General features: G+C 33.3%; 1 protein-coding gene across 1 annotated transcript; it reads right to left on the bottom strand.

Moving 5' to 3' along the window:
- Positions 1 to 11846: 11846 nt before the first annotated feature.
- On the bottom strand, positions 11847 to 12562 carry LOC128042979 (uncharacterized). The gene is made up of 2 exons (XM_052634662.1): positions 12235 to 12562; positions 11847 to 11863 (listed from the first exon to the last, which is right to left on the bottom strand). The coding sequence occupies exons 1-2, from the start codon at positions 12560 to 12562 to the stop codon at positions 11847 to 11849; spliced, it is 345 nt and encodes a 114-aa protein (XP_052490622.1).
- Between the last annotated feature and the right edge of the window lie 13635 nt (positions 12563 to 26197).

The raw sequence follows: 26197 nt of genomic DNA, 5'->3' as shown, positions 1-26197 counted from the left end.
TTTGAATCCCAAAAGCTAATTTTGTCTATAGAAGGAATGTTTGTGGGAAGGAGATATGTATTAAATGACATGTGGAAGCTTAATGCAATCTCTGTAAAAACAAAGATAATGAATAAGAATGTTGCTTGCTTGAGTCTTTTAGTTTATGGCATGGTAGACTCGGACATGTTAATTATGATACGTTGTATTAATTAATCTAGAACATATCCCTTCATTTCATATTAATTATAATCACAAATGTGAAACGTGTGTTGAGGCAAATTAACAAGGTCTCCATTTCAAACTGTTGAAAGAAGTACAGAACCACTTGATCTAATACATAGCAATGTTTGTGAAAGTTTGTTCAAACTAGAGGAGGGAATAAATATTTTATTACCTTTATTGATGATAGCACAAAATATTGTTACGTATATTTGGTTAAAAAAAAGCTATAGAGATGTTTATTCTCTATAAATAGAAAGTTGAAACCCAACTTAATAAAAAGATTAATATAGTGAGAAGATCGTGGTGGTGAATATGTTGAACCATTTGGTGAATATTGTGCACAACATGGTATTATTCATGAAGTAACATCACCATACTCTCCTCAATCAAAAGAAGTAGCCGAGCGGAAAAATTAAACTCTAAAGAAAATGATGATAGCAATGCTAGGAAGCTCTAGGTTATCACATAACATGTGGGGGGAAGCTATTTTATCAGCTAATTACCTTTTAAATAAGGTTCCCCACAAGAAAAGGGAGGAGACACCATATGAGTTATAGAAAGGTAGAAAATCTTCTTACAACTACTTGAAAGTGTAGGGGTGTCTTACAAAGGTAATGACTCTATTACCAAAGCAAATGAAAATAGAATAGATTATCTATCAAGTTGATTCAAGTAATTAAGCTTATTGGCTAGAAATAAACAAAGAATCTTGGATTTCTAAATTCTTAATAGGATCAACTATATTTGATGAAGGATTCGGTGTATGCTAAAGTTGCACCAAAATCCACAGCTTAATACTCAAAAAACTCTATTTGTATATACTATATTGTCATTCAAAAACTGTTAGTCAAATACTCTAAAACAAACCTTCTGAAAGTAGTGTTTGATATCTTTTAGCAAGGCAAAAATAGTCTTAGAAATGGACAGACATACTTCGGTGCCACTGAAAACAAATAAATAAACAAATAAATAAGATCATAATGTTTTGTATAACCTAAGATCAGAGAAATGTTTAAGTATGGAGCATACTTGAACTTTGCATCATTCTTAGGAATTGAAGGTAGCATAGTCAGCCTTCTGGCAGAAACATTTCCTCTAAGATTTAAGTGATAATGATATATCTTATTATCACTAATGCCTGCAGCCAGACACAAAATTGACTTTATTAGATACATAACGACGAATTTAACAGAAGGGACACACACACACACACACACACACACACATATGCATGTATATATATTGTTTAATATGCTCTAAGTGACGGAATAAATGGAAAAATTTTAATATTAAAAAGAATAGAAAAGAAGCATGCTTCTTGACAACATTTCAAGCACTATAATAAGTTGTTCATCCAAATGAATTATTTAAATTTCAGATCATAAATACATATTAAAAAGCATAGTAAACTTAAAGCAGAATTGAGTCATTGATAACCCTGTATTATTGCCTACACCTTAAGCAGCTAACAACTGACAGGCAATACGCATAACCTAGTGGTAACCACGTTAATCCTCAAAAACAGAGATATCTGGTACTAATTCCCTGTTCCCCTAACTGTAGTCAAAATCTAAGCTATTCAATCATGGATATTTAACTAGCAAGAAAAAAATACTGAGACACTAAACCTACTGGTAGTTTTGATGGAAAGCAACCCATCTGCAGCAGAAGGAAGTCAAATAATCATGAAACATAAATATTTATCAAGATTTTTGTATCTAGAATCAAATGAGCTCACCATTATCATCATCCACTTACCCCAATTTTCTGTTCCAATACCTTCTCTGTTGCACTTAAGGTCTCGAAACTCCTCCAAGCAACTACCGGTGCCCGTATCTGATACTGCTAATTAAGATACAAAATAAATAGATCTTTCTAGAAACTTGTGGAAAATTATTTTATCTAAAATTCTACCACAACAATGTATTTACAGTCTACAGATTTGCCTGGCATGACCTAATCATTTTTAAAACCTTATTTATGCTTTGGATGAACTTATTTGTAAGAAAACCAGCCAAAACCATACCATTTCAACTTCAAAATGACATGATTTCAATGCATATTTTCCAATTTAGAAATAAATTCCTATTCTTCCAAAAGATCGCATCACAAAAAATCAAAGTAAATAAGTCTAATTATAGTAGGTAAAAATTAAAGAAAGAATGATAAGTATTAATGATAGGAACGATTGATAATCGAAAAAGATATTTGGATAAACGACTGATATTTTCTTCAATGTGAGGAGTAGCTGAAATAGAAGAACAAGGGACGAGATTTTGGGGTTTTCCAGCAACGAAAAGATTGAGAAAGAAAAGGGATGGGATTTTAGGGTTTCAAGCAAAGAAAGTCTGGGAAAGAAAAGGGAAATGATTTTTGGGGTTTTCTTTTTAAGTAAAAAGAAAATAATTCGTGCGTGGGAGATGATATCACTGTGAAAAATGACACCGTTTCAATCAAAAGTAAAAAACCTTTTACGGCTTTGTTAACACAAACACCACTATTGCTTACCTTTTGCGGCATTTTTACGACAAACGCCACTATTTCTTACCTTTTGCTGCATTGCGGCATTTTCCATCCAAACGCGCTAAAAATACAATTAAAACCTTAATTTCCTATGGTGTTTGAAAATATCTACCCTTGTAAAACTAGGAAATTTGATTCAAGATCAATGAAAAGAATTTTAGAGACTATAGATGAAAATAGTCAAGATGATCAACAAGAGGTTGAAACTGAAACAAAACCAAAAAGAAGTAAACGACTAAGGGTGGAAAAATCTTTTGGATCAAATTTTCTAACCTTTATGCTAGAGGCTAGACCTCAAACATATAATGATGCTATACGATCATCCAAAAGCACTTTATGGAAATATGTTATTAAAAGTGAAATTGAATCCATCATGCAATATCATACATGGGAATTAGTGGATCTTCCTCTGGGAATTAAACCATTAAATTCTAAGTGGATTTTCAAATAGAAAATGAAATCAAATGGAACCATTGACAAGTACAAGGCCAGATTGGTTATAAAAGGTTATAGATAAAAGGAAGGTTTTGACTATTTTGATACTTGTTCTCTATTATCCAGGATAACTTCGATAAGGATGATACTTGCGATTGACGCCTTGTGGAATTTAGAATTACATCAAATGGATGTTAAAATAGCTTTCCTAAATAGAGATCTTGATAAAGAAATTTACATGGAACAACATGAGGGTAATATAGTTCGGGACAATGAAAGTTTGTAAATTGGTAAAGTCTTTGTATGGACTTAAGCAAGCACCAAAGCAATGTATGAAAATTTTGATAATGCCATGATTATAAATGACTTTAAGATTAATGAGTATGACAAATGTGTACATGTCAAATGAATTTTCAAACAGAAAATGAAAGCAAATGGAACTATTGACAAGTACAAGGCTAGGTTGGTTATAAAAGGTTATAGACAAAAGGAAGGTCTTGACTATTTTGACACTTGTTCTCTAGTATCCGGATAACCGATAAGGATGATATATTGTTTAATATGCTCTAAGTGACGGAATAAATGGAAAATTTTAATATTAAAAGAATAGAAAAGAAGCATGCTTCTTGACAACATTTCAAGCACTATAATAAGTTGTTCATCCAAATGAATTATTTAAATTTCAGATCATAAATACATATTAAAAAGCATAGTAAACTTAAAGCGTAATTGAGTCATTGATAACCTCAGATTATTGCCTACACCTTAAGCGACTAACAACCGACAGCAATACGCATAACCTAGTGGTAACCACGTTAATCCTCAAAAACAGAGATATCGGTACTAATTCCTGTTCCCTAATCGTAGTCAAAATCTAAGCTATTCAATCATGGATATTTAACTAGCAAGAAAAAATATCGAGACACTAAACCCTCTGGTAGTTTTGATGGAAAGCAACCCATCTGCAGAAGGAAGTCAAATAATCATGAAACATAAATATTTATCAAGATTTTGTATCTAGAATCAAATGAGCTCACCATTATCATCATCCACTTACCCCAATTTTCTGTTCCAATACCTTCTCTGTTGCACTTAAGGTCTCGAAACTCCTCCAAGCAACTCTAGGTGCGTGATCGATCATCGCTAATTAAGATACAAAATAAATAGATCTTTCTAGAAACTTGTGGAAAATTATTTTATCTAAAATTCTACCACAACAATGTATTTACAGTCTACAGATTTGCCTGGCATGACCTAATCATTTTTAAAACCTTATTTATGCTTTGGATGAACTTATTTGTAAGAAAACCAGCCAAAACCATACCATTTCAACTTCAAAATGACATGATTTCAATGCATATTTTCCAATTTAGAAATAAATTCCTATTCTTCCAAAAGATCGCATCACAAAAATCAAAGTAAATAAGTCTAATTATAGTAGGTAAAAATTAAAGAAAGAATGATAAGTATTAATGATAGGAACGATTGATAATCGAAAAGATATTTGGATAAACGATCGATATTTTCTTCAATGTGAGGAGTAATGAAATAGAAGAACAAGGGACGAGATTTTGGGGTTTTCCAAAGAACGAAAAGATTGAGAAAGAAAAGGGATGGGATTTTAGGGTTTCAAGCAAAGAAAGTCCGGGAAAGAAAAGGAAATGATTTTTGGGTTTTTTTTTAAGTAAAAAGAAAATAATTCGTATGCGTGGGAGATGATATCACCGTGAAAAATGACACCGCTTCAATCAAAAGTAAAAACCTTTTACGGCTTTGTTAACACAAACACCACTATTGCTTACCTTTTATGCATTTTTACGATAAACGCCACTATTTCTTACCTTTTGTTTGCATTATGCATTTTCCATCCAAACGCTAAAAATACAATTAAAACCTTAATTTCCTATGGTGTTTGAAAATATCTACCCTTGTAAAACTAGGAAATTTGATTCAAGATCAATGAAAAGAATTTTAGAGACTATAGATGAAAATAGTCAAGATGATCAACAAGAGGTTGAAACTGAAACAAAACCAAAAAGAAGTAAACGACTAAGGGTGGAAAAATCTTTTGGATCAAATTTTCTAACCTTTATGCTAGAGGCTAGACCTCAAACATATAATGATGCTATACGATCATCCAAAAGCACTTTATGGAAATATGTTATTAAAAGTGAAATTGAATCCATCATGCAATATCATACATGGGAATTAGTGGATCTTCCTCTCGGAATTAAACCATTAAATTCTAAGTGGATTTTCAAATAGAAAATGAAATCAAATGGAACCATTGACAAGTACAAGGCCAGATTGGTTATAAAAGGTTATAGATAAAAGGAAGGTTTTGACTATTTTGATACTTGTTCTCTATTATCCAGGATAACTTCGATAAGGATGATACTTGCGATTGACGCCTTGTGGAATTTAGAATTACATCAAATGGATGTTAAAATAGCTTTCCTAAATAGAGATCTTGATAAAGAAATTTACATGGAACAACATGAGGGTAATATAGTTCCAGGACAATGAAAGTTTGTAAATTGGTAAAGTCTTTGTATGGACTTAAGCAAGCACCAAAGCAATGTATGAAAATTTTGATAATGCCATGATTATAAATGACTTTAAGATTAATGAGTATGACAAATGTGTACATGTCAAATGAATTTTCAAACAGAAAATGAAAGCAAATGGAACTATTGACAAGTACAAGGCTAGGTTGGTTATAAAAGGTTATAGACAAAAGGAAGGTCTTGACTATTTTGACACTTGTTCTCTAGTATCCAGGATAACTTCGATAAGGATGATACTTGCGATTGCCGCCTTTCGAAAATTTAGAAGTACATCAAATGGACGTTAAAATAGCTTTCCTAAATGAAGATTGATGAAGAAATTTACAAGGAACAACTTGAGGGTAATATAGTTCCAAGACAAGAAATGAAAGTTTGAAAATTGGTAAAGTATTTGTATGGACTTAAGCAAGTACCAAAGCAACGTATGAAAATTTTGATAATTTCATGATGATAAATGACTTTAAGATTAATGAGTGTGACAAATGTGTACATGTCAAAACTACTGAAGTTGGATATATAATCTTATGCTTATACATTGATGACATACTCATTGTTGGAAGTAACAATGAAATGGTAAAACGTACCAAAGGCATGTTAAATTCAAGATTTGACATGAAAGATATGGAACTAGCTAATGTGATTTTTGGCATCAAAATCAAGAGGTTATCTGAAGGACTCATATTGACTCAGTCACACTATGTGGACAAGGTTCTTGGGAAATTTAACAAGGATGATTCTGGTATAGCCAGAACTCCAATAGATACGAGTCAACATCTGTAAAATATTAAAGGCGAAAGTGTTGACCAAGTGGAATATACAAGGGTCATAAGCAGTCTAATGTATCTTATGAGTTGTACTAGACTAAATATTGCTTTCACTGTGAGCTGTTTAAGCAGATTTACAAGTAATCCAGCGGAAAACCACTGGAAATCAATTGCGAGGATACTGAGATATCATAGATATACTCGGGACTACGGATTGCATTATTCCAGAGAACCTGTTATCTTAAAAGGCTTCTTCGATGCCAGTTGGATATCTGATATTCAAGATACAAAAGGCATAAGTGGATATGTTTTTACATTGGGAGGAGGAGTTGTGTAGTGGAAATCCTTAAGACAAAGGATTATAACCAGATCCACAATGGAATTTGAGTTTGTAGCTCTAGGCAAATCTGGAGAAGAGGCTGAATGGCTTCAAAACTTCTTGGAGGATATTCCTGATTGGCCAAAGCCTGTGCCAAGAATATGTATATATTGTGACAATCAAGAAACAATTGCTAGAGCACAAAATGTAATATATAATGGTAAGTCGAGACATATGCAGCATCGGCACAATACTGTTAAACAAAAGATCTCAAATGGAGTTATCTCTATTGATTTTGTAAAATCAAAAGATAACATTGCGGATCCACTAACTAAAGGCTTAAATCGAGATTAGATTGATAAAACATCGAGAGGAATGAGACTAAAGCCCATGAAAATTAAAGGCACTTTGTGAAGGAAAACTCAACCTAGTCAACTGGATATCCCAAGATTTAGGTTCAAAAGGACAACCTACTTGCATAGACCTTGTAAGGTCACTCTGGGGGTTCTTATCCCTAGTCCATTTTGGATCGCCGGCACTCCTACAGCGCAGCAGAAAAATTAAAAATTCGGCGATCCTAACCACGGATCCATGTGTGAGGAACGAATCGGGGTGATAAAGTTTACAAAATTACTGAATGTTTATTCTGAGTTGACAACAACGACTCAACAACGAGTACTCTGATCTGCTATAGAACCAAGCTGCAATCTATCGTGACCCCGGCCTCTACGTAATCCACCCAGTTGATTATGAATGAAAGGAATCCCCAAAACAGATTTTGAAAAGAATTTTCTTTGACGGCTGCTAGACCCAAGCAAAGAAAAAATGGGATTCTTATATATCTTTTTTTAGGGTTTCTAGAAATTAAAATAAATATAATAATATTTTAAACCGAAAATTATAATTACATTAATTATAATATAATTTCGGTAAACCATATATTTATTTGAATTTATACACTAACCAAATTCGTGTTCTCATAATGCGTACAACAACCTTGTACATAATGTGTTCGATATTTGATTACCCAATTAAATTAATTCTATAATTAATTTAATTCAAGCGACAACCAAACACAATACCAACTATGTTTTATTCCGTTCATTTCAACTATAAGGTGTCACCCTGTAGGTTCCTGTAACGTTAGTAGTAATACTAGAACGATTCCAATGTTACAAATAATGAGTGGCATCTAGCAATGCATCATTGCTACCTAAGTCACAAGAAATCATGATTCGATATAACCTTTTTATGATTAACCTTTTATGCAATAATCCTTAAGTCATTTATCTCTGGATTGGACACAAGTCATGGAATAGTCACACTTGCATAGTCCATTCCATGTTCCTTGATATCTTAAGCAGACTACGATATACAAATAAGTATGACATCTCATATCAACTTATTTGAGCATGGCCATGCATTTCTAGTCTCACTCAATCAAGTGGCCTAAGATATTACTCCCATTATGTAGGAGGGGCTTATCCTATGTCAATTAACCATATCCCTCTACATAGATCGTGGTATATCCAACATCAGCCTTTATAGAACAACCAGTTATGGTGTACGTTTAACTGTATCAAAATATACAACTCACGATGTTGAGATTATGATGATCTCAAGTCTGAGGATCATATACATATTAATCACTATGAGTAATGTTGTGACAATTACATAATAATCCAAGAAACATACCTATAACGGGTCAGTCCAATATGTTGTTCTCTAACACACATATTCATGTATCGATTCTGACATTCCATATCAATGACAACTCTTTATCATCAACCAACTACATGTTAGTCTTAATGCATTATTGTTGTCCTATCCAACAATAATACTTGACTAAGAAACTTTTAAGAATAATCATATTATTCTTAGGACATTATTATAAAACAACTTATTTATACACACAGAAAAGAAAATGAAATAATAATGGTAACGCCTTATATTAATAAACATGATAAATCAAGTATGTTATTACAACCATCTCATGATTGATCTTTGGGCATACTCTAACAATCTCCCACTAGCACTAAGACCAATCACTTATATATCTAATACCAAGCGACTTAGTGTGATGATCATGCCTCTGCTATGTCAGAGTCTTGGTCAGAGGATCAGCAATGTTATCATCTGTAGGTACTCTGCATATCTCTACATCCCCTCGATCGATAATCTCACAAATAAGATGGTAGCGCCTAAGTATATGTTTGGATCGTTGGTGAGATCTAGGTTCTTTAGCTTGTACAATGGCTCCATTGTTATCACATCGGAGTTCTATAGCATCTGATATGCTAGGCACAACCCCTAGTTCAGTAATGAACTCTTTGATTCAAACCTCTTCTTTTGCTGCCTCATTGGCTGCAATATACTCAGCCTCTGTTGTAGAATTGGCTACTGTACTTTGCTTTGAACTCTTCCAGCTCACAGCACCACCATTAAGGCAAAACACAAAACCTGATTGTGATCGAGAATCGTCCTTATCGGTTTGGAAGCTGGCATTAGTGTAACCTTTTACACTTAACTCTTCCTCACCTCCATATATTAGGAAAGTATCCTTAGTTCTTCTCAAGTACTTAAGGATATTCTTGACTATGGTCCAGTGACCTTCACCGGGATCTACTTGGTATCTGCTTGTCATACTTAAGGCATATGAGACATCTGGACGGGTACATAACATGGCATACATGATAGATCCAATAGTGGAAGCATATGGAATTTTACTCATGCCTTCTCTCTCCTGTGGAGTTGAAGGACACATTTCCTTCGAGAGTGAAATACCATGTCTCATAGGTAGGAATCCTCTCTTAGATTCTTCCATACTGAACCTTTTCAGTACTTTATCTATGTATGTACTTTGGCTTAGACCTAGTAGTCGTCTTGATCTATCTCTATAGATCTTTACTCCTAAGATGTAAGTGGCTTCACCCAGGTCCTTCATAGAAAAACAATTTCCTAACCAAGTCTTAATAGACTGCAAGGTAGGTATGTCATTTCCTATGATAAGTTTGTCATCCACATACAGTACCAAGAATGTTATAGTGCTCCCACAAACTTTCTTGTAAACACATGGCTCATCTTCATTTTTGATAAAACCAAACTCTTTGATTGTATCATTAAAACGAAGATTCCAACTTCGAGAAGCTTCCTTTAATCCATAAATGGATCTTTGTAGCTTACATACCTTTCCAAAGATCCTTTGGATTGACAAAACCTTCAAAGTTGTGTCATGTACACATCCTCTTCAAGTTTCCCGTTAAGGAAAGCTGTTTTGACGTCCATCTACCAAATTTCATAGTCATGAAATGCAGCTATAGCGAGCAAGATCCTGATGGATTTAAACATAGCTACAGGAGAAAAGGTTTCATCATAGTCAACACCATGAACTTGGCGAAAACCTTTAGCGACTAATCGCCCCTTGTATGTTTGTACATTACCATCCATGTCGGTCTTCTTTTTGAAAACCCATTTGCACCATATGGGTTTAACCCCTTTGGGTGGGTCAACCAAAGTCCATACTTGGTTTTCATACATGGAATCCATCTCAGATCTCATGGCTTCAAGCCATTTCTTAGAGTCTGGGCTCGTCACTGCTTCTTGATAAGTCCTAGGCTCATCTTGATCTATACGTAGAATGCCACCATGCGTTGTAATGAGAAATCCATGTCTCTCAGGTGCTTGGCGTTCTCTTAAAGATCTACGCGGTGGTTGTGTTTCTACAGCAATTACTTGTTCTTCAATCCCTTGTGGAACTTGCTATTGTTCTATCTCTGGTTCAGTGGTATTTTGTGATTCTTGAAGTTCATCAAGTTCAATCTTTTTCCCACTTCCTTTTCTAGAAACAAATTCTCTCTCTAGGAAGACACCAGTCCGAGCAAAAGTATTTTGTTCTCAGTAGGATTAAATAAATAATATCCTTTGGTTTCTTTTGGATACCCCACAAAAACACATTTTTCAGATTTGGGTTCAAGCTTAGTAGACATCTGACGTTTAACATAAGCTTCGCAACCCCAAATTTTCATAAAAGACATACTGTGACGTTTCCCAGTCCACATCTCATAGGGCACCTTTTGAACCGATTTAGATGGAACATGATTTAGTGTGAAAGCAGCTGTCTCAAGTACATGTCCCCAAAAAGAACTCAGCAGATCAGCATGACTCATCATGGATCGAACCATGTCTAACAAAGTTCGATTTCTCCTCTCAGAAACTCCATTCCATTGAGGAGTACCAGGAGGAGTAAGTTGTGAGACAATCCCACATTGGTTCAAAAGATCATCAAACTCTAAGCTCATATACTCCCCACCTCGATCAGATCGAAGTTCCTTGATAGTTTTTCCTAGTTGATTTTGTACTTCATTTTTGAATTCCTTAAAATTTTCAAGGGATTCAGACTTATGGCGCATGAGATAGACATACCCATATCTACTGAAATCATCAGTGAAAGTAATGAAGTAGTGAAATCCTCCTCTAGCTTGTGTATTTATTGGCCCACATACATCAGAATGTATTAGGCCCAATAAATCACTGACTGCTCACTTTACCAAGAAAAGGAGATTTAGTCATTTTCCCAATAAGCAATATTCACATACTTCAAATTGTTCAAAAACAAATGAATCCAAGAGACCATCATTATGAAGCTTGGATATGCATTCCTCACTTATGTGGCCCAAACGACAATGCCATAGATAAGTTTGATTTGAGTCATTTATTTTTGATCTTTTAGTATTTATGTTGTAAATGGGATTCATTTGATCTAAAATATAGAGGTCATTAATCAATTGTGCTGAACCATAGAAAACATTATTGAGATAAAAGGAACAACAATTATTCTTAATAATTATCTCAAAACCAATTTTGTATAAACAAGAAATTGAAATAATGTTTTTAGTCAAACTGGGAACATAATAACAATCCTTTAAACATAAACCAAGTCCACTAGGCAAAGATAAATTATATGTTCTCACAACTAATGCAGCAACTTTTGCTCCATTTCCAACTCGTAGGTCCACATCTCCTCTAGCCAAAGTCCTACTCCTTTGCAATCCCTGTACATAAGTACAAATGTGAGAACCACAACCAGTATCTAATACCCATGAAGTAGTAGTTGATAAATTAATATCAATAACATAAATACCTGAAGCAGACGTTCCGCTTATTTTGGCCTTCTTGACTTCCTCAAGATAGATAGGGCAGTTCCGCTTCCAATGTCCAGTCACACCACAATGAAAACAGTTTCCTTTCTTAGCCAACCCACCTTTAGGTTTCAATGTAGCGTTTACTTTTCCAGGCTTGGGCCTAACTTTGCCCTTGGGCTTTGTCTGAACTTTGGCCTTTCCCTTGCCCATGTTATTACGAACCATCAGTATAGGCTTGGGTCCAACCTTTTTCATGTTGCCTTCAACAGTTCATAACATACTGAGCAACTGTGGCAGAGTCTTATCAATTTCATTCATATTGAAATTGAGGACAAACTGGCTGTAGCTATCCGACAACGATTGAAGAATAACATCAGTGGCCAACTCTTGGCTCAATGGAAACCCAAACTTAGACATGCTTTCAATATAGCCAATCATTTTAAGGACATGAAGTCCTACTGGACTTCCTTCAGCCAGCTTACATTGGAATAAGGCCTTAGAGACATCGAACCTCTCTTGCCGTGCTTGCCCCTGATAAAATTCTTTCAGGTGCTCAATCATTTCATAAGCAACCATATCCGCATGTTGCTTCTGAAGCTCATGATTCATAGTGGCAAGCGTAAGACATCCAACGTCTACCATGTCATCGAGATGCTTCTTGTAAGCATCTCTATCAGCCCTCGAGGCATTAGCGGGTGGTTCATTAGGAACTGGTTGTTCAATGACATATAATTTTCGTTCTTGTTTGAGGACAATCCTTAAGTTATGGAACCAGTCAAGAAAATTTAAACCATTCAACTTGTTCTTCTCAAGAACCAATCGCAATGAGAGTGTATTAGTGTTTGCAGCCATAATATATCTACAACAATAAAATTATACGTGTGAAAATTTATCAAATTTATATCAATCATTAAAAGGACTTAATTAAATGATGTTCCCACTATTTTATTACAAAACTAATACCCTCATATATTAGTTTCGGAAAGACTTTCTCGAAAAGTATTTCAAGTGGGTTAACGATCCATATTTCACCTCCTCTTAAGTCAGCTTTGGCTTTACTCTCAAGATTATGGTTATCTAGGTAAGCAACATTTGCTAATTACATCATATGTAACTCCTAAAGTTTGGTGAACAACTCCTGTTCTAATCATCTTATGATTTATCCAAATTACTTGCCTCTAGGTTTCTAATCCTATTAGAATAACCTAGTTAAGTCATTAACCAATTTTAACCGGCGAATATCACTTGTTTATTCTTCGCGTTTAACCAAGATAAATACTAGTACTTTGCTTTAGCAGAACCTACATAGTATTGATCGAGGCCTTAACGAGGGCAAAATTGGAAGGCTATGTTGACTTAATATTTTAATAGAGGGATTTTATTAAGATCGTTCCATTTCACCAATTATGGTTTACATTAGTCTATTTAGCCATTTAATTGATCTCATCAATTAATGTGGTTCATTATTATCAAATTTTAACATGTTTAAAATTTGGCATGCTTTAGACATCCATAGTATCTCATACATGAATTAAGCAATAAATAAATGCAATAGTTATAGCCCATAAACTAAAGTGGTGCAACCCAAGCCAATGGGAGAACCAAAAGGAAACCTAAAGGTGTAAGCCGTTTCTCAAGTTATCAGTCCATACTGGTTGGCCTATCTTCCTTCTCGGCTAATCCATAGCAACTCTTGCAAATTACAATATGCAGAAACTCATTTTACATACGAGGGAGTAAGATGAGAAGAGAAATACAAGAGAATAGTAGTAAGGCACGACACGCAGGCCGTATTTATAAAATTACAACATTTTATCAAATGGGCTGTTGGGCTATAACTATGCATTTCAAACACCGTGCATGTCAAAAATAGCATACATGATTAAACACTTTGTTGAGGTGAATTATAACATATCCTTTCAACTTTTATGGCCCACCAAGTTTTATTTATTATAAAACATACTTTAATAAGATGGGGGCTGAGTCGGTGGAGGGAGCCCTCGTGGTACGAACCGCATACCCCATTCAAATGAAACCTCACGATTTGATAACTTTTATCAACAAAATCGTGTTTTCGGGATTTTAATCCCTGAGGTTTCATGCCGGAACAACCCTTGTTCCATTAACTAGTTAACTCTTACTGGAAACTGTCAACACCACCGTCACACCATTATAGATCTATTAACACTTAACAGTAATAACATAAAATCGAATAGGCCATAACACCATGATTAACATTAATCCATTGTCAAAAGGAACGGTTATCAGGTCACTCTTAAACGATTTAAACAGTCAGAAATTTAATAAAATTAAAGCATGCATCTCATACAATTGCATCACCCAAGTATTTAAACCTGAGTCCGTATCACATAAGTGGCTCTGATACCACTGTTGGATCGCGGCACCCCTATAATTCAAATTATTTATTATTTAATATTAAATTTAAATTATGTGTATGGTAAGCAAATAATAAGATAAGTACTATTTTTAAGTTGGAAGAAATTCAATTGAAAAATGGATATATATAGAGAAATGAAATGAATATCGACTTGAAACCGGAAAAATAAATTTGGAATTGAATTATGATAATGAATTGAATTTGGAAAATTAAATTGAATGGGAAAAGTATGTGTTAGTATTGAATTGTGTTTTGATTAGTGAATGGAAAAGTAATTGATATCGAAAATGAATTCTTGAGATAAAAGTCAAAATTGAATTGTGATTATATGTGAATAATTGAAATGCATATTGAATTGAGAAAGTGTATTGAATTAGGAATATGTGAATTTAAAATTGATTGAAAAGTGGAAAATGATTCAATTGAAAATGTAAGAAATTGTGACTGAATTGAGTTTTAATTGAGAATTGGAATACCCTATTAACTAGTCGGGCTGAGTCGGATATAGTTGGCATACCATAGGTTTTGGAAGAGTACGGGATTTATTAGCTTTACCGATCAGGCACTTTATGTGTCGTATATTGGGCACTTTATGTGTCGTATTTTAGGCACCTCGTGTGCCGTATCAGACACCTCGTGTGTTGTTTCAAGCGCTTAGATGTCGTATACTGATCAGGTGCTATGTACTGTTTTAGGCACAATGTGCCGTACTGGTGTGTTTGGGTTGGAATCCGTGTATCCGTCAAAGTCCAGATTGTTAATAGGGTGAATAATTGAAATGAGAAAATCAAATGAATTTGATCAATTGTAGTATTGAATATGAGAAAATTTAAAATTGTGGATTGAGATTGAGATTGAAAATGAAAGGCATGAACTTAATGTTCATGTAGTGATCGAAATTGTTACATGTGATATGTGATTGAAATTAAAGAATAGCTAAAAGTTGTATTGTTATTGTTAATTAATGAAAGTTTAAGAATTGATTAATATTTAAGAAATTGGATAGTTACATGCTTGGTAATTATAATTCTTTATTGCTATTATAATTTGAATTATGGTAATACCACTGAGTATAAAATACTCAGCGTACGGTTGTTTCCGTGCGCAGGTTAAAAGGAGGTTAGAGTCTTAGTTTAGCATCCAGAACAATCCCGAATCCGGCTTAAAGATTTTGGTGATGTTTTATTCTTTTAAGTGAAAATGACATGTACATAGGGATTATAATGGTTATTTTGGCATGTTATATAATTTTGTTGTAAAGAAAGGTATTTGGTGTTTTGATGATTAAATTAGTAAAATGATATAAATTGTTTATGGCATTGGTATTGAATAGAAAGGGCTTGAATAGTTTTATGAGTTAATTAGAAATGATAATAGGTTTTTATTAATTAAGTTGTTAAGTCAATATGTCTAGTATGATTTAAGTATATTTGAGTATATAAATGCATTGGTTGAATTACTGGAATTGATTTGGTTGCGATTTGAAATTTGCAGGGAAGGTTCAATATTTATAAAGGGGTTATATTGAATTTCTTTTTGAAAAAAAAATGAATGAAGTCAATTAGTAAGAATTTATATGAATTTATAATTACATTATATGTGTTTGTTATTGATTTAAGAATTATTTGTAAATTGTCTGAGATGTCCGGTAATGCCTCGTAACCCTATCCCGGCGACAATTTGGGATTATGGGGTGTTACAAGTAATGTGTAAAGTGTCTAGAAATATATGCCATATAAATCTGTGATAGTGTGATGTGTATGATCCAATTTAACTCTTGTTTTTCTTATAGATTGTAAAGATGTGAGATAGATCTGAACATGCTGAACATGATGAGGTCAATAGTAGAGTACACACATCTGAGCACGGGACAAGTATTAATGTCCCAATTTCTCCGGTTCAAGAACAAGAACTTAAAATATATTCTTTGGGTTTTAGAATCAATGGTTTAATAAATTTATACAATAAAGAAATCAGGCTCAACAACTTCATCCCCTATTGTACCATCCGAAGTGCCTTCGGTAGCATCTCCACCTCCTCCGGTGATTGAATCTAGTAAACGTACTCTGATCGAAAAACTTAGAAAATGTGGTATCGAATAATTTTGAGGTAAGTTAGATGATGATCCTGTCAAAGCTGAGTACTGGCTTCAGAACACAATAAGAGTTTTTGAAGAAATGGTTCGTTCCCTAGATGATTATTTGAGATGTGTTATTTCCTTACTGAAAGAGGAATCATATAATTGGTGGATGACTATAGTGACAGTGGTGCCGAAAGAAAAAATCACTTGGGAATTCTTTCAGAGTAAATTTAAAAAGAAATATGTTGGCAAGAGATATTTGGATAAAAAGAAGAGGGAGTTTCTTGACTTGCGACAAGGAAATCGGTCAGTAGCTGAATACGAGAGAGAATTTGTATACCTCAGCAAATATGCTTGAGAAATTGTACCAACCGAAGAAGAAATGTGTATTCGGTTTGAGGAAGGACTAAATGATGAAATCAAAATGATAATTGGGGGCATAGAAAGACGAGAATTTGTCATTTTGTCAGATCATGCTCAGAAATTAGAAGAGGTATATAACAGAAAAATGTAGAGAGACAGAAGGATAAGGGTTAGGGGTGTTACAATCTGCATACGCCACACAGTTTCCCGTCGAATTTCTCCCTAATGTCCATTTCGTTATGGATTCTCGATAATTGTGGACAACCTTTCAGGTTCCTACGCAACCTTTTGTCTGAGACAAGCCCGAAGGTCATCGGAAGAACCTCCCATGTAGATAGGTCAGGAAGCACGGGGAACTCGTTCTCCCATACACGCAACGTGCACTCGAGGGTGTACACTTCATCGATAAATTATTCTACATTAAGCGAGACTTTAGCACAAGTTGCCACGGCATGTGCACAGGGATAATGAAGTGTTTGGAACCTTCTACAATCACACCGTTTGTTTCAGAGATCAACTCCGTAGGACCTAGGTGGTAAACCAGGTTGACAACCGATGGTCTCTGTAACTCGAAATGTTTCAGTACATTGTGAATATACTTTTACATTCATCGACCTTGCCATCTGATAGTTTGCAACCATTGTATCCCTGACATCTTCGACAAACACGTGTCCCGCCTTCATCTGGTTGACTTGTTGCAGACCCATTCTTGGCATCAAGGTAGCCAACCTGTAAAATGTAGTCAAGAAGACAGATGAAATCGGAAGACGTCGTGTTTTTAACAATACAACGTTGATCCCCTCCACCAAGTTTGTGGTCATTTGACCATAACAAAAGCCCTCGTCAAAACTGTGAGCCCATTGCCACGGTTCCATGGTATCCAACCATTGTCGGAAAGATGTGTTCATCCGACCTTCCATGTCACTTTCAAGTCGAGTCATCCTTTACCAAAAAAAGTGTAGCTCTAGCTCGTGCGCTACGTATGTATTAAAAAAATATAAGTTACAGTATCGCCCTAAAACAATAGGTTATATATTGAAATGAAAAGGTTATTCTTTACCTATTCTCACAACTAGTCTCCGCTAGTCTGCATTCTTATAACCTCGGTGGAAGTTAGTCGCAAAGTACTGGATGCAGTAAATGGATCTTCATAGCACACCGGAACGCCTAATGGCGGCAATTAATCCTTTTCCTCTATTGGAGATAATGCAAATTCATTACTAATAACATACCTCCACAAGTTTGTAAGGAAGAATTCCCATGACTCCATGTTCTCCTTATCTACGATGGCAAATGCAATCGGGAGCACATTCTTGTTCCCATCTCGAGCAATCGCAAGAAGTAGGATCTGTGTATATTTACCGTATAGTCATGTCTCATCTACTTGCACAAACGGCTTGCAGTGAGAAAATGTATGCACGCATAGATCAAATGTCCAGAACATCCGTTGAAAAATTCTTTTTCCTGGTTGTAGTTGGTCATCTGGGTCGTAATAAGGTCGTGTCTGCAACTCAATGACATTCTCCGACACGTACTCCCGCATAGCGGCTATCCATCCCTATAACTCATTGTACGATGCATCAAAATCTCCGTATAATTGCTCTATTTCCATTTATTTAGCTATCCATGCCTTCCAATATGGTACTTGATGTTGGAATCGTGCCTGCATTTCGGTAATTAGTACCGAAACTTTAATGGTCGGCATGTCTTTCACCATTGGCATGATGCACGTACAGATAGTTTTGGAATCAAGTTTTCGATGATCTTCTATCATACGTGTTGAAGTGCATGTGTGAGGTCCAATAAATTTTCGTATCTCTCACATCTGCGACTTCTGGATAAATGCAGCTCGTATCCGCCAATTGCAGCCTTTCGCCGACCTCCAACATCCCTAATATATAATGTCGGTTTAGACATAGCGGCTTTGTATTCCACTAATATATTCATGCTATACCGCTTAATAGCAAATACGCACTCTTCCTTACTTTCGAATCTCTGGCCCACGAACAACTTCTCAGGATCGGAATATACGACTAACCAGTGAGCAGGTAGTATTTTAGGGTACTCCGAAAACTCAGTCGCGTGCGCCGCATCGGGGTCTATTCGAGTCATATGTGCACAGGATTATGGTGTATCACAATACGACAAATCTGGTTCTTGACTGAAGACGCGTTAACGTTTCTATCGTCATTCATGCCTTCGTCGTCAATATCATCTGGGACCTCGTCCACGTCGGGATTACTATCACTATCGACCTCGTGATCAGAAGGATCACTATTATGGTATACATCATCACTAACCACATCAGTCTCGAGTGCAACATTAAGATCAATGTCGATCCCGTATATAGTTGATTGACTATCAACGTACGATATCAGAACCACCATACACGGCTCTTGAGCTCCAATCTTCTTCACCTAATGGGGTGGGATCTTCAGTTGGCTCCACACCAGCTAACTTAGCAAATAACTGAATCGGTGCATTTTGGTTGCTCTGAGTCCCACAATAAAGAGCGACCATTGTCTCCACGTCTTCATCATCTACAAGTTCCATTTTGGTGAATTTTATGGGATCCGTCGAAACTGGAAACTTGTAGAAAAGTTTCGAGATCCTTTTCCCACAACGTCTATAAATTTTTTCACTAATTTTTTTCCTTCATATCATTAAACGAGATATTTCTATTAAATCTCATTGCTACTTGTTTGCGACATTCAAATATACATCCCACGGTTGTTGTCAAAATTTCTTCATCGAAATAAATACAAACGAAAAACTGATTCTCCATCTTCAATACTAGATCTGTTAAAAAAATTTAAAATTCTCAAAACAGTTTCGAATAACAAAAAAATTACATAAAATTTTTAATGCAAAATTTTTCATTCAGAAGCTAACAAAATTAATAACCTAACAAAATAACCTTCAAATAATAAAATTACTAACAAAACTCTACATTCTATTTAAAAAGAAATAAACTAAAATACCTTATCATTCTTTTTGTTTTCCTTTCTTTCTTTCCTTTCCCTATCTTCTTACTTCTATTCTGCTAAATTTTGTGTCTTCTGCTCATTTGATTTTCGGGGAAGTATATATAAAGGAAAAATTAAGCCCCAATTGCGCCTGTCAGATAGACTTTACTAGTTGCGCTTGTTAGATAGGCTCCACCAGTCGCACCTACCAGATAGGCGCCACCTATCCTCATACCATTTTTGTATCTCTACACGGGTCATATACTGATCCGGAAAAAAAAAATACAAGCAGTGGCGCCTATGAGAAAGGCGCCACCAATAAAATAATAATTAAAAAAATAAAAATAATATTTTAATATAAAAAAGTGGTTGCGCTTATCATATAAACGCACCCAAAAAAAATCATTTTCGTATATAATCCAACTGACAACCTATTTCAGTATTTAAATTTTTTTTAATTATTTAGGTAAAAAATCTTATTAAAATAGTATTATATATTTAGTATAGGTTTATTTTTTTAATGTGTTCTAAATTACATAATATATATTTTTTCTCAAACCTATTTTTCGGGTTTGATATATTTGTTCAAACCCTCCCAAATTTTGGACGAGCCTTCAAGCCTGTACAGTAGTCCAACCCATGAACAAGTCTATTTACGTATTAAAATAAATAAATTTGAGAATTTAATAGATTTAAAATAATAAAAAATATGATAAAACTGAAATAAATTGAAATAAGAAGTGATAAATATAATATTGGTTTGATTCCTAATTTAACCGTCTTTGTATCAATGATGCCGCTGACTTATTTACTTATACCCACCAATCTTTTTCATTACATGACATGTAACTAGAGGTAATCATGGGCTGGGCCGGGCCCAAAAAAAATTTCGGCCCTCGTCCTAGACCCGGGCCTGGCCCGAAATATAGGCCTAAAATTTTGTCTAGGCCCGACACGGGAAAAAATTCCTAAGCCCGAGCCCGGCCTAACTTGTCCCATTTTTTTAATAAACACCAAAAATTTATTTTACAAATAAAAAATAAAAAAAAAGTATTTTAAAAATATTTTAAAATTAAAAAATTAAAAAAATATATTTATTATATATTCAGGCCGAGTCGGGCCCAGGCCAAAAAACTGGTGCCTGAGGCCCGGTAGAAAATGGGCCTCGTTTTTTACCCAAACCCATATTTCAAGCCTATATTTTTACCCGAACCCTCCCATATTTCGGGCAGACCTATTAAATATGATTAAATTTATCACATAATCTTTATTGAATTTTACTGAAATTTTCCATTAATCTTGATTTTTAAATAAATTTACTTATTAATGTTGATTTTGATTTTTGAGAATAAAATTAACAATAGAATATTATTTCAAATATTAATATTAATTTATAAAATATTAAAATATAATAAATTAACATAAAAAAATTATTTAATAAAAGAAAAACTTGAAAATAAAAAATATATTAACTTTATTTTTAATTATTTATAAGTATTAAATATAAATTATAATATTATTTTTATTATATTTCTTCAAAACATTTTAAAATTAAAATCGAAATTTAGTGACAATTCAATTAAACAAAAGTAAAATAGTAAAATTCAAGATAAAGTTACAATATAATGGTAAATTTATCTTCAACTCAAAATTATAATGACAAATATAAAGGAAGATAAAGTATAGTGGTAAATTGAATTTAACCTAAATTATAGTGGGCAATTGACACATATATTATAATGACAAATATAAAAGAAGATAAAGTATAGTGGCAAATTGAACTTTAACCTAAATTATAGTGGGCAATTGTCACATTAAGCATAAATGGAATTGATTATACTATTTATATTGAAGTTATGTTCTATTTTGCCGGTTAATGATAAAGGGAAGAGAAAGGTTGCGGATGAAATTGATGTTTATATTACCCCTGTGCTCTTAAATGCAATGTGCATATTATGCCACAATTTTTCCTTCTTTATTTGCAGATCAAAAGCATGAATCTTTTAAGTTTCATATATATTACAACTTTTAATATTTCTTTATTTTGCATTCGTTAAAATAATTCTAAATAAATGGTTGTCTTGATTCATTTTAGATGCACATTTTAATTATTTAAAAAAGATTTTATTGTTTACCCATGATAACTTATTGCCATGTGGCAATTTTAGTGTCTTCCTTCAATTATGTCAACTGATAATATCTATTAATAAAAGGGTCAATTATTTTGTGTTGTCATTAAAAGCTGAATTTAATGTATTTTTATAAGGACTCAACTGATTTTTTTTTCTAATATTTAACATTATAAATAATAATATAAATTGTAACAAATTACAGTTCAGAAATGCAACTCATAGAATAATGATATCGTCACATTGGTTGATTACATTATTAACTCTTTAGTTATTTCATGTTACAATACTAAATTTGAATTCTTTATCATTATTATGAATTCACAAATTTATGTTTAATTTTATAACCATTTTAATAATATATCTGATTAAAATTATATATTCAAAATAACAAATGAAACATTTTTTATTATTAAGAAAAATTCTAAGTAAAATGTTTCATTTTTCATAATATTTTGAATAAGTAATTTCATATATTTTAATTTATACACACGATTAAGAAAACTAGTTGTTGAGTATGACTCGTATTTCAGTCAAATATGAGAAATAATCTTTCGTTAAACTCTATTTATTTGTTTCAATCAAACTCTGATTAGTCTAGATTATTTTATTATTTTTTGCCTATGAATTTAGCCTATAAATAGGCTCTTTTACAACCTTAGAAAAAACACCCATTAGAGATTAGAACTCATAACACTTTTAGAGAAATTTGTGTTTACGTTTTGAGGGTTCTTTATTTTTTCGGGTTTCGAGGTTTAGTTTTTATTTTCATCTTTGTACTCTTCGTTTTTTTCCATTATAGTAAAATTATCTTTATCCGTGGTTTTTTCATCCTCTTTGGAGAGATTTTTCTACGTTAAATTTGTGTGTTCAATTTCTCAATTTTTTCATCTATTTTTTACTTGTTCGTTGATCAACCGGGTCGATCCCCAGCAAGTGGTATCAGAGCTAATTTAATTTTTGTAGATCAGCCCGTTCAGAGATGACAACAACAATGTACAATGTTTGACATTGGGAAGTTTGAAGGTGTCATAAATTTCAATCTGTGGCAAGTTCGGATGATGGCAATTTTAGTTTAGACCGGCCTGAAAAAGGTCGTTACTGGGAAAAATCTTGAGAATCTAGATCAGTCAGAATGGGAAGAGCTTGATGAAAAAGTATTGTCTGCAATCCAATTGTGTCTCGTGAATAGGGTATTGCAAAAGGTATCGATGGAGAAGACCTCATCCGCATTGTGAAAAAGGTTAAAAACTCTTTATGTGACTAAGTCTCTGGCTAATCGTTTAGTGTTTAAACACCATGTATTTACGTTTCACATGAACGAATGTGAGCTTCTTAGAGATTACATCAGTCAATTCATTACACTTTTAAATGATTTAAATAATGTTGAGGTTCAAATTGACGATGAAGATCAGGCTATGCTATTATTGTGTTCTTTACTCCTTTCATACAAGTCTTTTAAGGAGACCCTAATTTATGGCAGAGACAAACTCTCATATAAGGATGTGAAGGGTTATTTGTTGAGTAAAGACAAATTCGACAATGAGTTTGGTTCGGATAACAAGGCAAATAGGCAAGCTTCTATTTTGGTTGTATCAAAAAAGCGAGACAAAAGGTGTCGCTATTGTAAGAAGTTAGGTCACATCAAAGCATATTGTTATAAATTACGAAATAAAAGAGCTGTTGAGAGTAACAGGGAAGACGTAGCTGGTGCTAATTTGGCCGATGAAAACGGTGATGATTTTTTATTAGTGTCAACGAGAAAAAGCTTCGAGCTTACGTCCAAGTGGATCCTAGATTCGGGATGTTCTTTCCACATATGTCCTAATAGAGAATGGTTCTCCATATACAGCTTGGTTAAAGGTGGAGTTGTATGCATGTGAAATGATTCATCCAGTAAGGTAATTGGTATTGGTACTGTTAAAATTAGGATACACGATAGGACGATTAGGACACTTTTAGATGTCAAGTATATACTTGATTTACAAAAGAATCTTGCCTTATTGAGTATTTTAGACTTGAAAGGTTGCAGAATCAACATCGAGTCGAGCGACATTAAGGTGTCTTATGGGGCTCTCATTTTGTTAAAAGATAAAAGAACCAACAGTCTTTATATTCTGGAAGGTTCTACAGTGACCGGTGAAATCGAACGTCCCTCGTCCGTTACGGAGTCGAAGTCAACTCATTTGGAGCGAAGACAACTTAGTCATAGGAGGGAAAAATGTATGATCATTTCTAAAGAGAGGTTCTCTTTTGGATACAGGTCTTGAAAAGTTAGGGCATTGTGTTCGTGAAAATTAGACCTGGGTTAGTTTTGATTGGCAATGTACAAGTTGAAGGCTAGAAGTCTTCCAATTTCTAAACACATATTCGACTCAGTTAATTTCTTGCATAGTTCAAGATAAGTCCGTGGCAGGCTTTGGCAAAGATTGCGTTGTGGAAATATGAGTCAATGTGGAAATTTGTTGAGTAGGATTCCTATTTCAGTCAGATTTGAGAAATAATCTTCCAATTAAACTCTGTTTATTTGTTTCAATCAAACTCTAATTAGTCTAGATTATTTTATTATTATTTGACCTATGAATTTAGCCATAAATAGGGTTTTTTTACAATTTTAGAAAAAAACCTATTAGAGATTAGAATTCATAACACATTTGGAGAATTTTGTATTTACATTTTGAGGGTTTTTTGTTTTTTCGGGGTTTCAGGGTTTAGTTTTTATCTCCATCTTTGTACTCTTCATTTTTTTGCCATTATGGTAAAATTATTTTTACTCATTGCTTTTTTATCCTCTTTGAAGAGGTTTTTCTACGTTACATTTGTGTGTTTAATTTCTCAATTTCTTCCGCTATTTTTTACTTGTTTGTTGCTTAATCGGGTCAATCCCCAACACTAGTAAATAATAATAGAACGTGTTTTATAAATTACTAGAAATCTTATCACATGTATATATGCATGTGGAAACACATATTTAAAACATGTGCCTCTTTAAAAGTAACATACAATAAACAATGAAACATATGGTTTGAAACTAATTAATCAAAATAACACATGAAATATGTATGATATTAAAATAAAAAATTAGATTAAATAATGAGTAAAATAAAATTTAAACACGTAAATATATGAGATAAACAATGCTAAATGCACTACTGCTTATTTATTATGATTTTGTCATCAATTATGAGTTAATGTCAAGTCGACTTGTGACACCAATTCAATAAACAACATTATTAATATATAAACATAATCGATGAAGATAATAAATTGTGTATATTAAAACAAAATGTTTATAATACATAAAATGAAGCTTTGGTCAATTGGTAAATATAAAGTTTAAATAATCCAATTGATGCATATTCAAATCCCATTATATGCATATTTTAATTTATTTTTGTTAAAATTAAAAGATTAAAATACCCTTGAATAATGAAACCTTTTTTTTAATTACAAAAAAACATTTTCATAATTTCCTGACCCAGTTGGTGACCCAGTTGAGGGTGACACCAACTCAGTTAAGAGCTTAAAAATAGTATAGATAATAACAAAGGTAAATATTTAAACAAATTTAAATCCAATTCAAATTAACGATTTTAAAATAATTTTTTATTTGATTCTATTAGTTTTTTTTACCAATTTAATATTCCATATTATGGTATTGATTATGACATGTGACATTTTTAATTAAGTAAAAATATTTAAATTTAATATTCAATTAAATTAAAAATAAAATATCATTTGTAACTTCCCCATCTCGGCATAGACGTTAGGCCCAAATTCGGAAGATTGCATTGGCCAACGAAATGGCCTAGTAAGCTAACAACGTTTATAAAACAGTAATTTTAAAACGTTTGTTTAACTTAGAAGAAAACTAACTCTATTTCCAGAAAAAAACTCACGAGTTAGCAAAAACTGATTAAGTTTATCATTTTCCTTGTAACAGTGACTATTTTTGAAAATTGAGTTAATTTCCAATTTATTTATTACTCAAATTTTATTTATAATCTAGTAGCGGAAAAGTGATTTTCAATTAAGAAAAAGCATAATTATTTTATGCATGATTAATTCTAAATTCATTTTTTAATATCCTAAATTCAAATTAAATGCCATACATGTTATATAAATCCCAAAAACCTATGTTCCATGCAACAGTTAAAAATAAAACAACACGGTCTTTGAATAACGAATAATAAATCTAAGATACTTTAATAAATAAATAAAAAACATGCCGAGCCGAGACATTCAGGATGCCGAGTCCAAGTCCTAACTTGGAGGGTTATCTGTAAAGATAGAAAATAAAGGGGATTG

The sequence above is a fragment of the Gossypium raimondii genome, chromosome 1 (genome assembly GCF_025698545.1).
Source record: "Gossypium raimondii isolate GPD5lz chromosome 1, ASM2569854v1, whole genome shotgun sequence".
NCBI classification, from domain to species: Eukaryota; Viridiplantae; Streptophyta; class Magnoliopsida; order Malvales; family Malvaceae; genus Gossypium; species Gossypium raimondii.
This window is presented reverse-complemented; position numbering and strand designations above follow the sequence as displayed.

What these genes read in the sequence shown, in the direction of transcription:
- LOC128042979 (XM_052634662.1), bottom strand. Translation starts at nt 12,562, where the DNA reads ATGAATCATGAGCTTCAGAAGCAACATGCGGATATGGTTGCTTATGAA.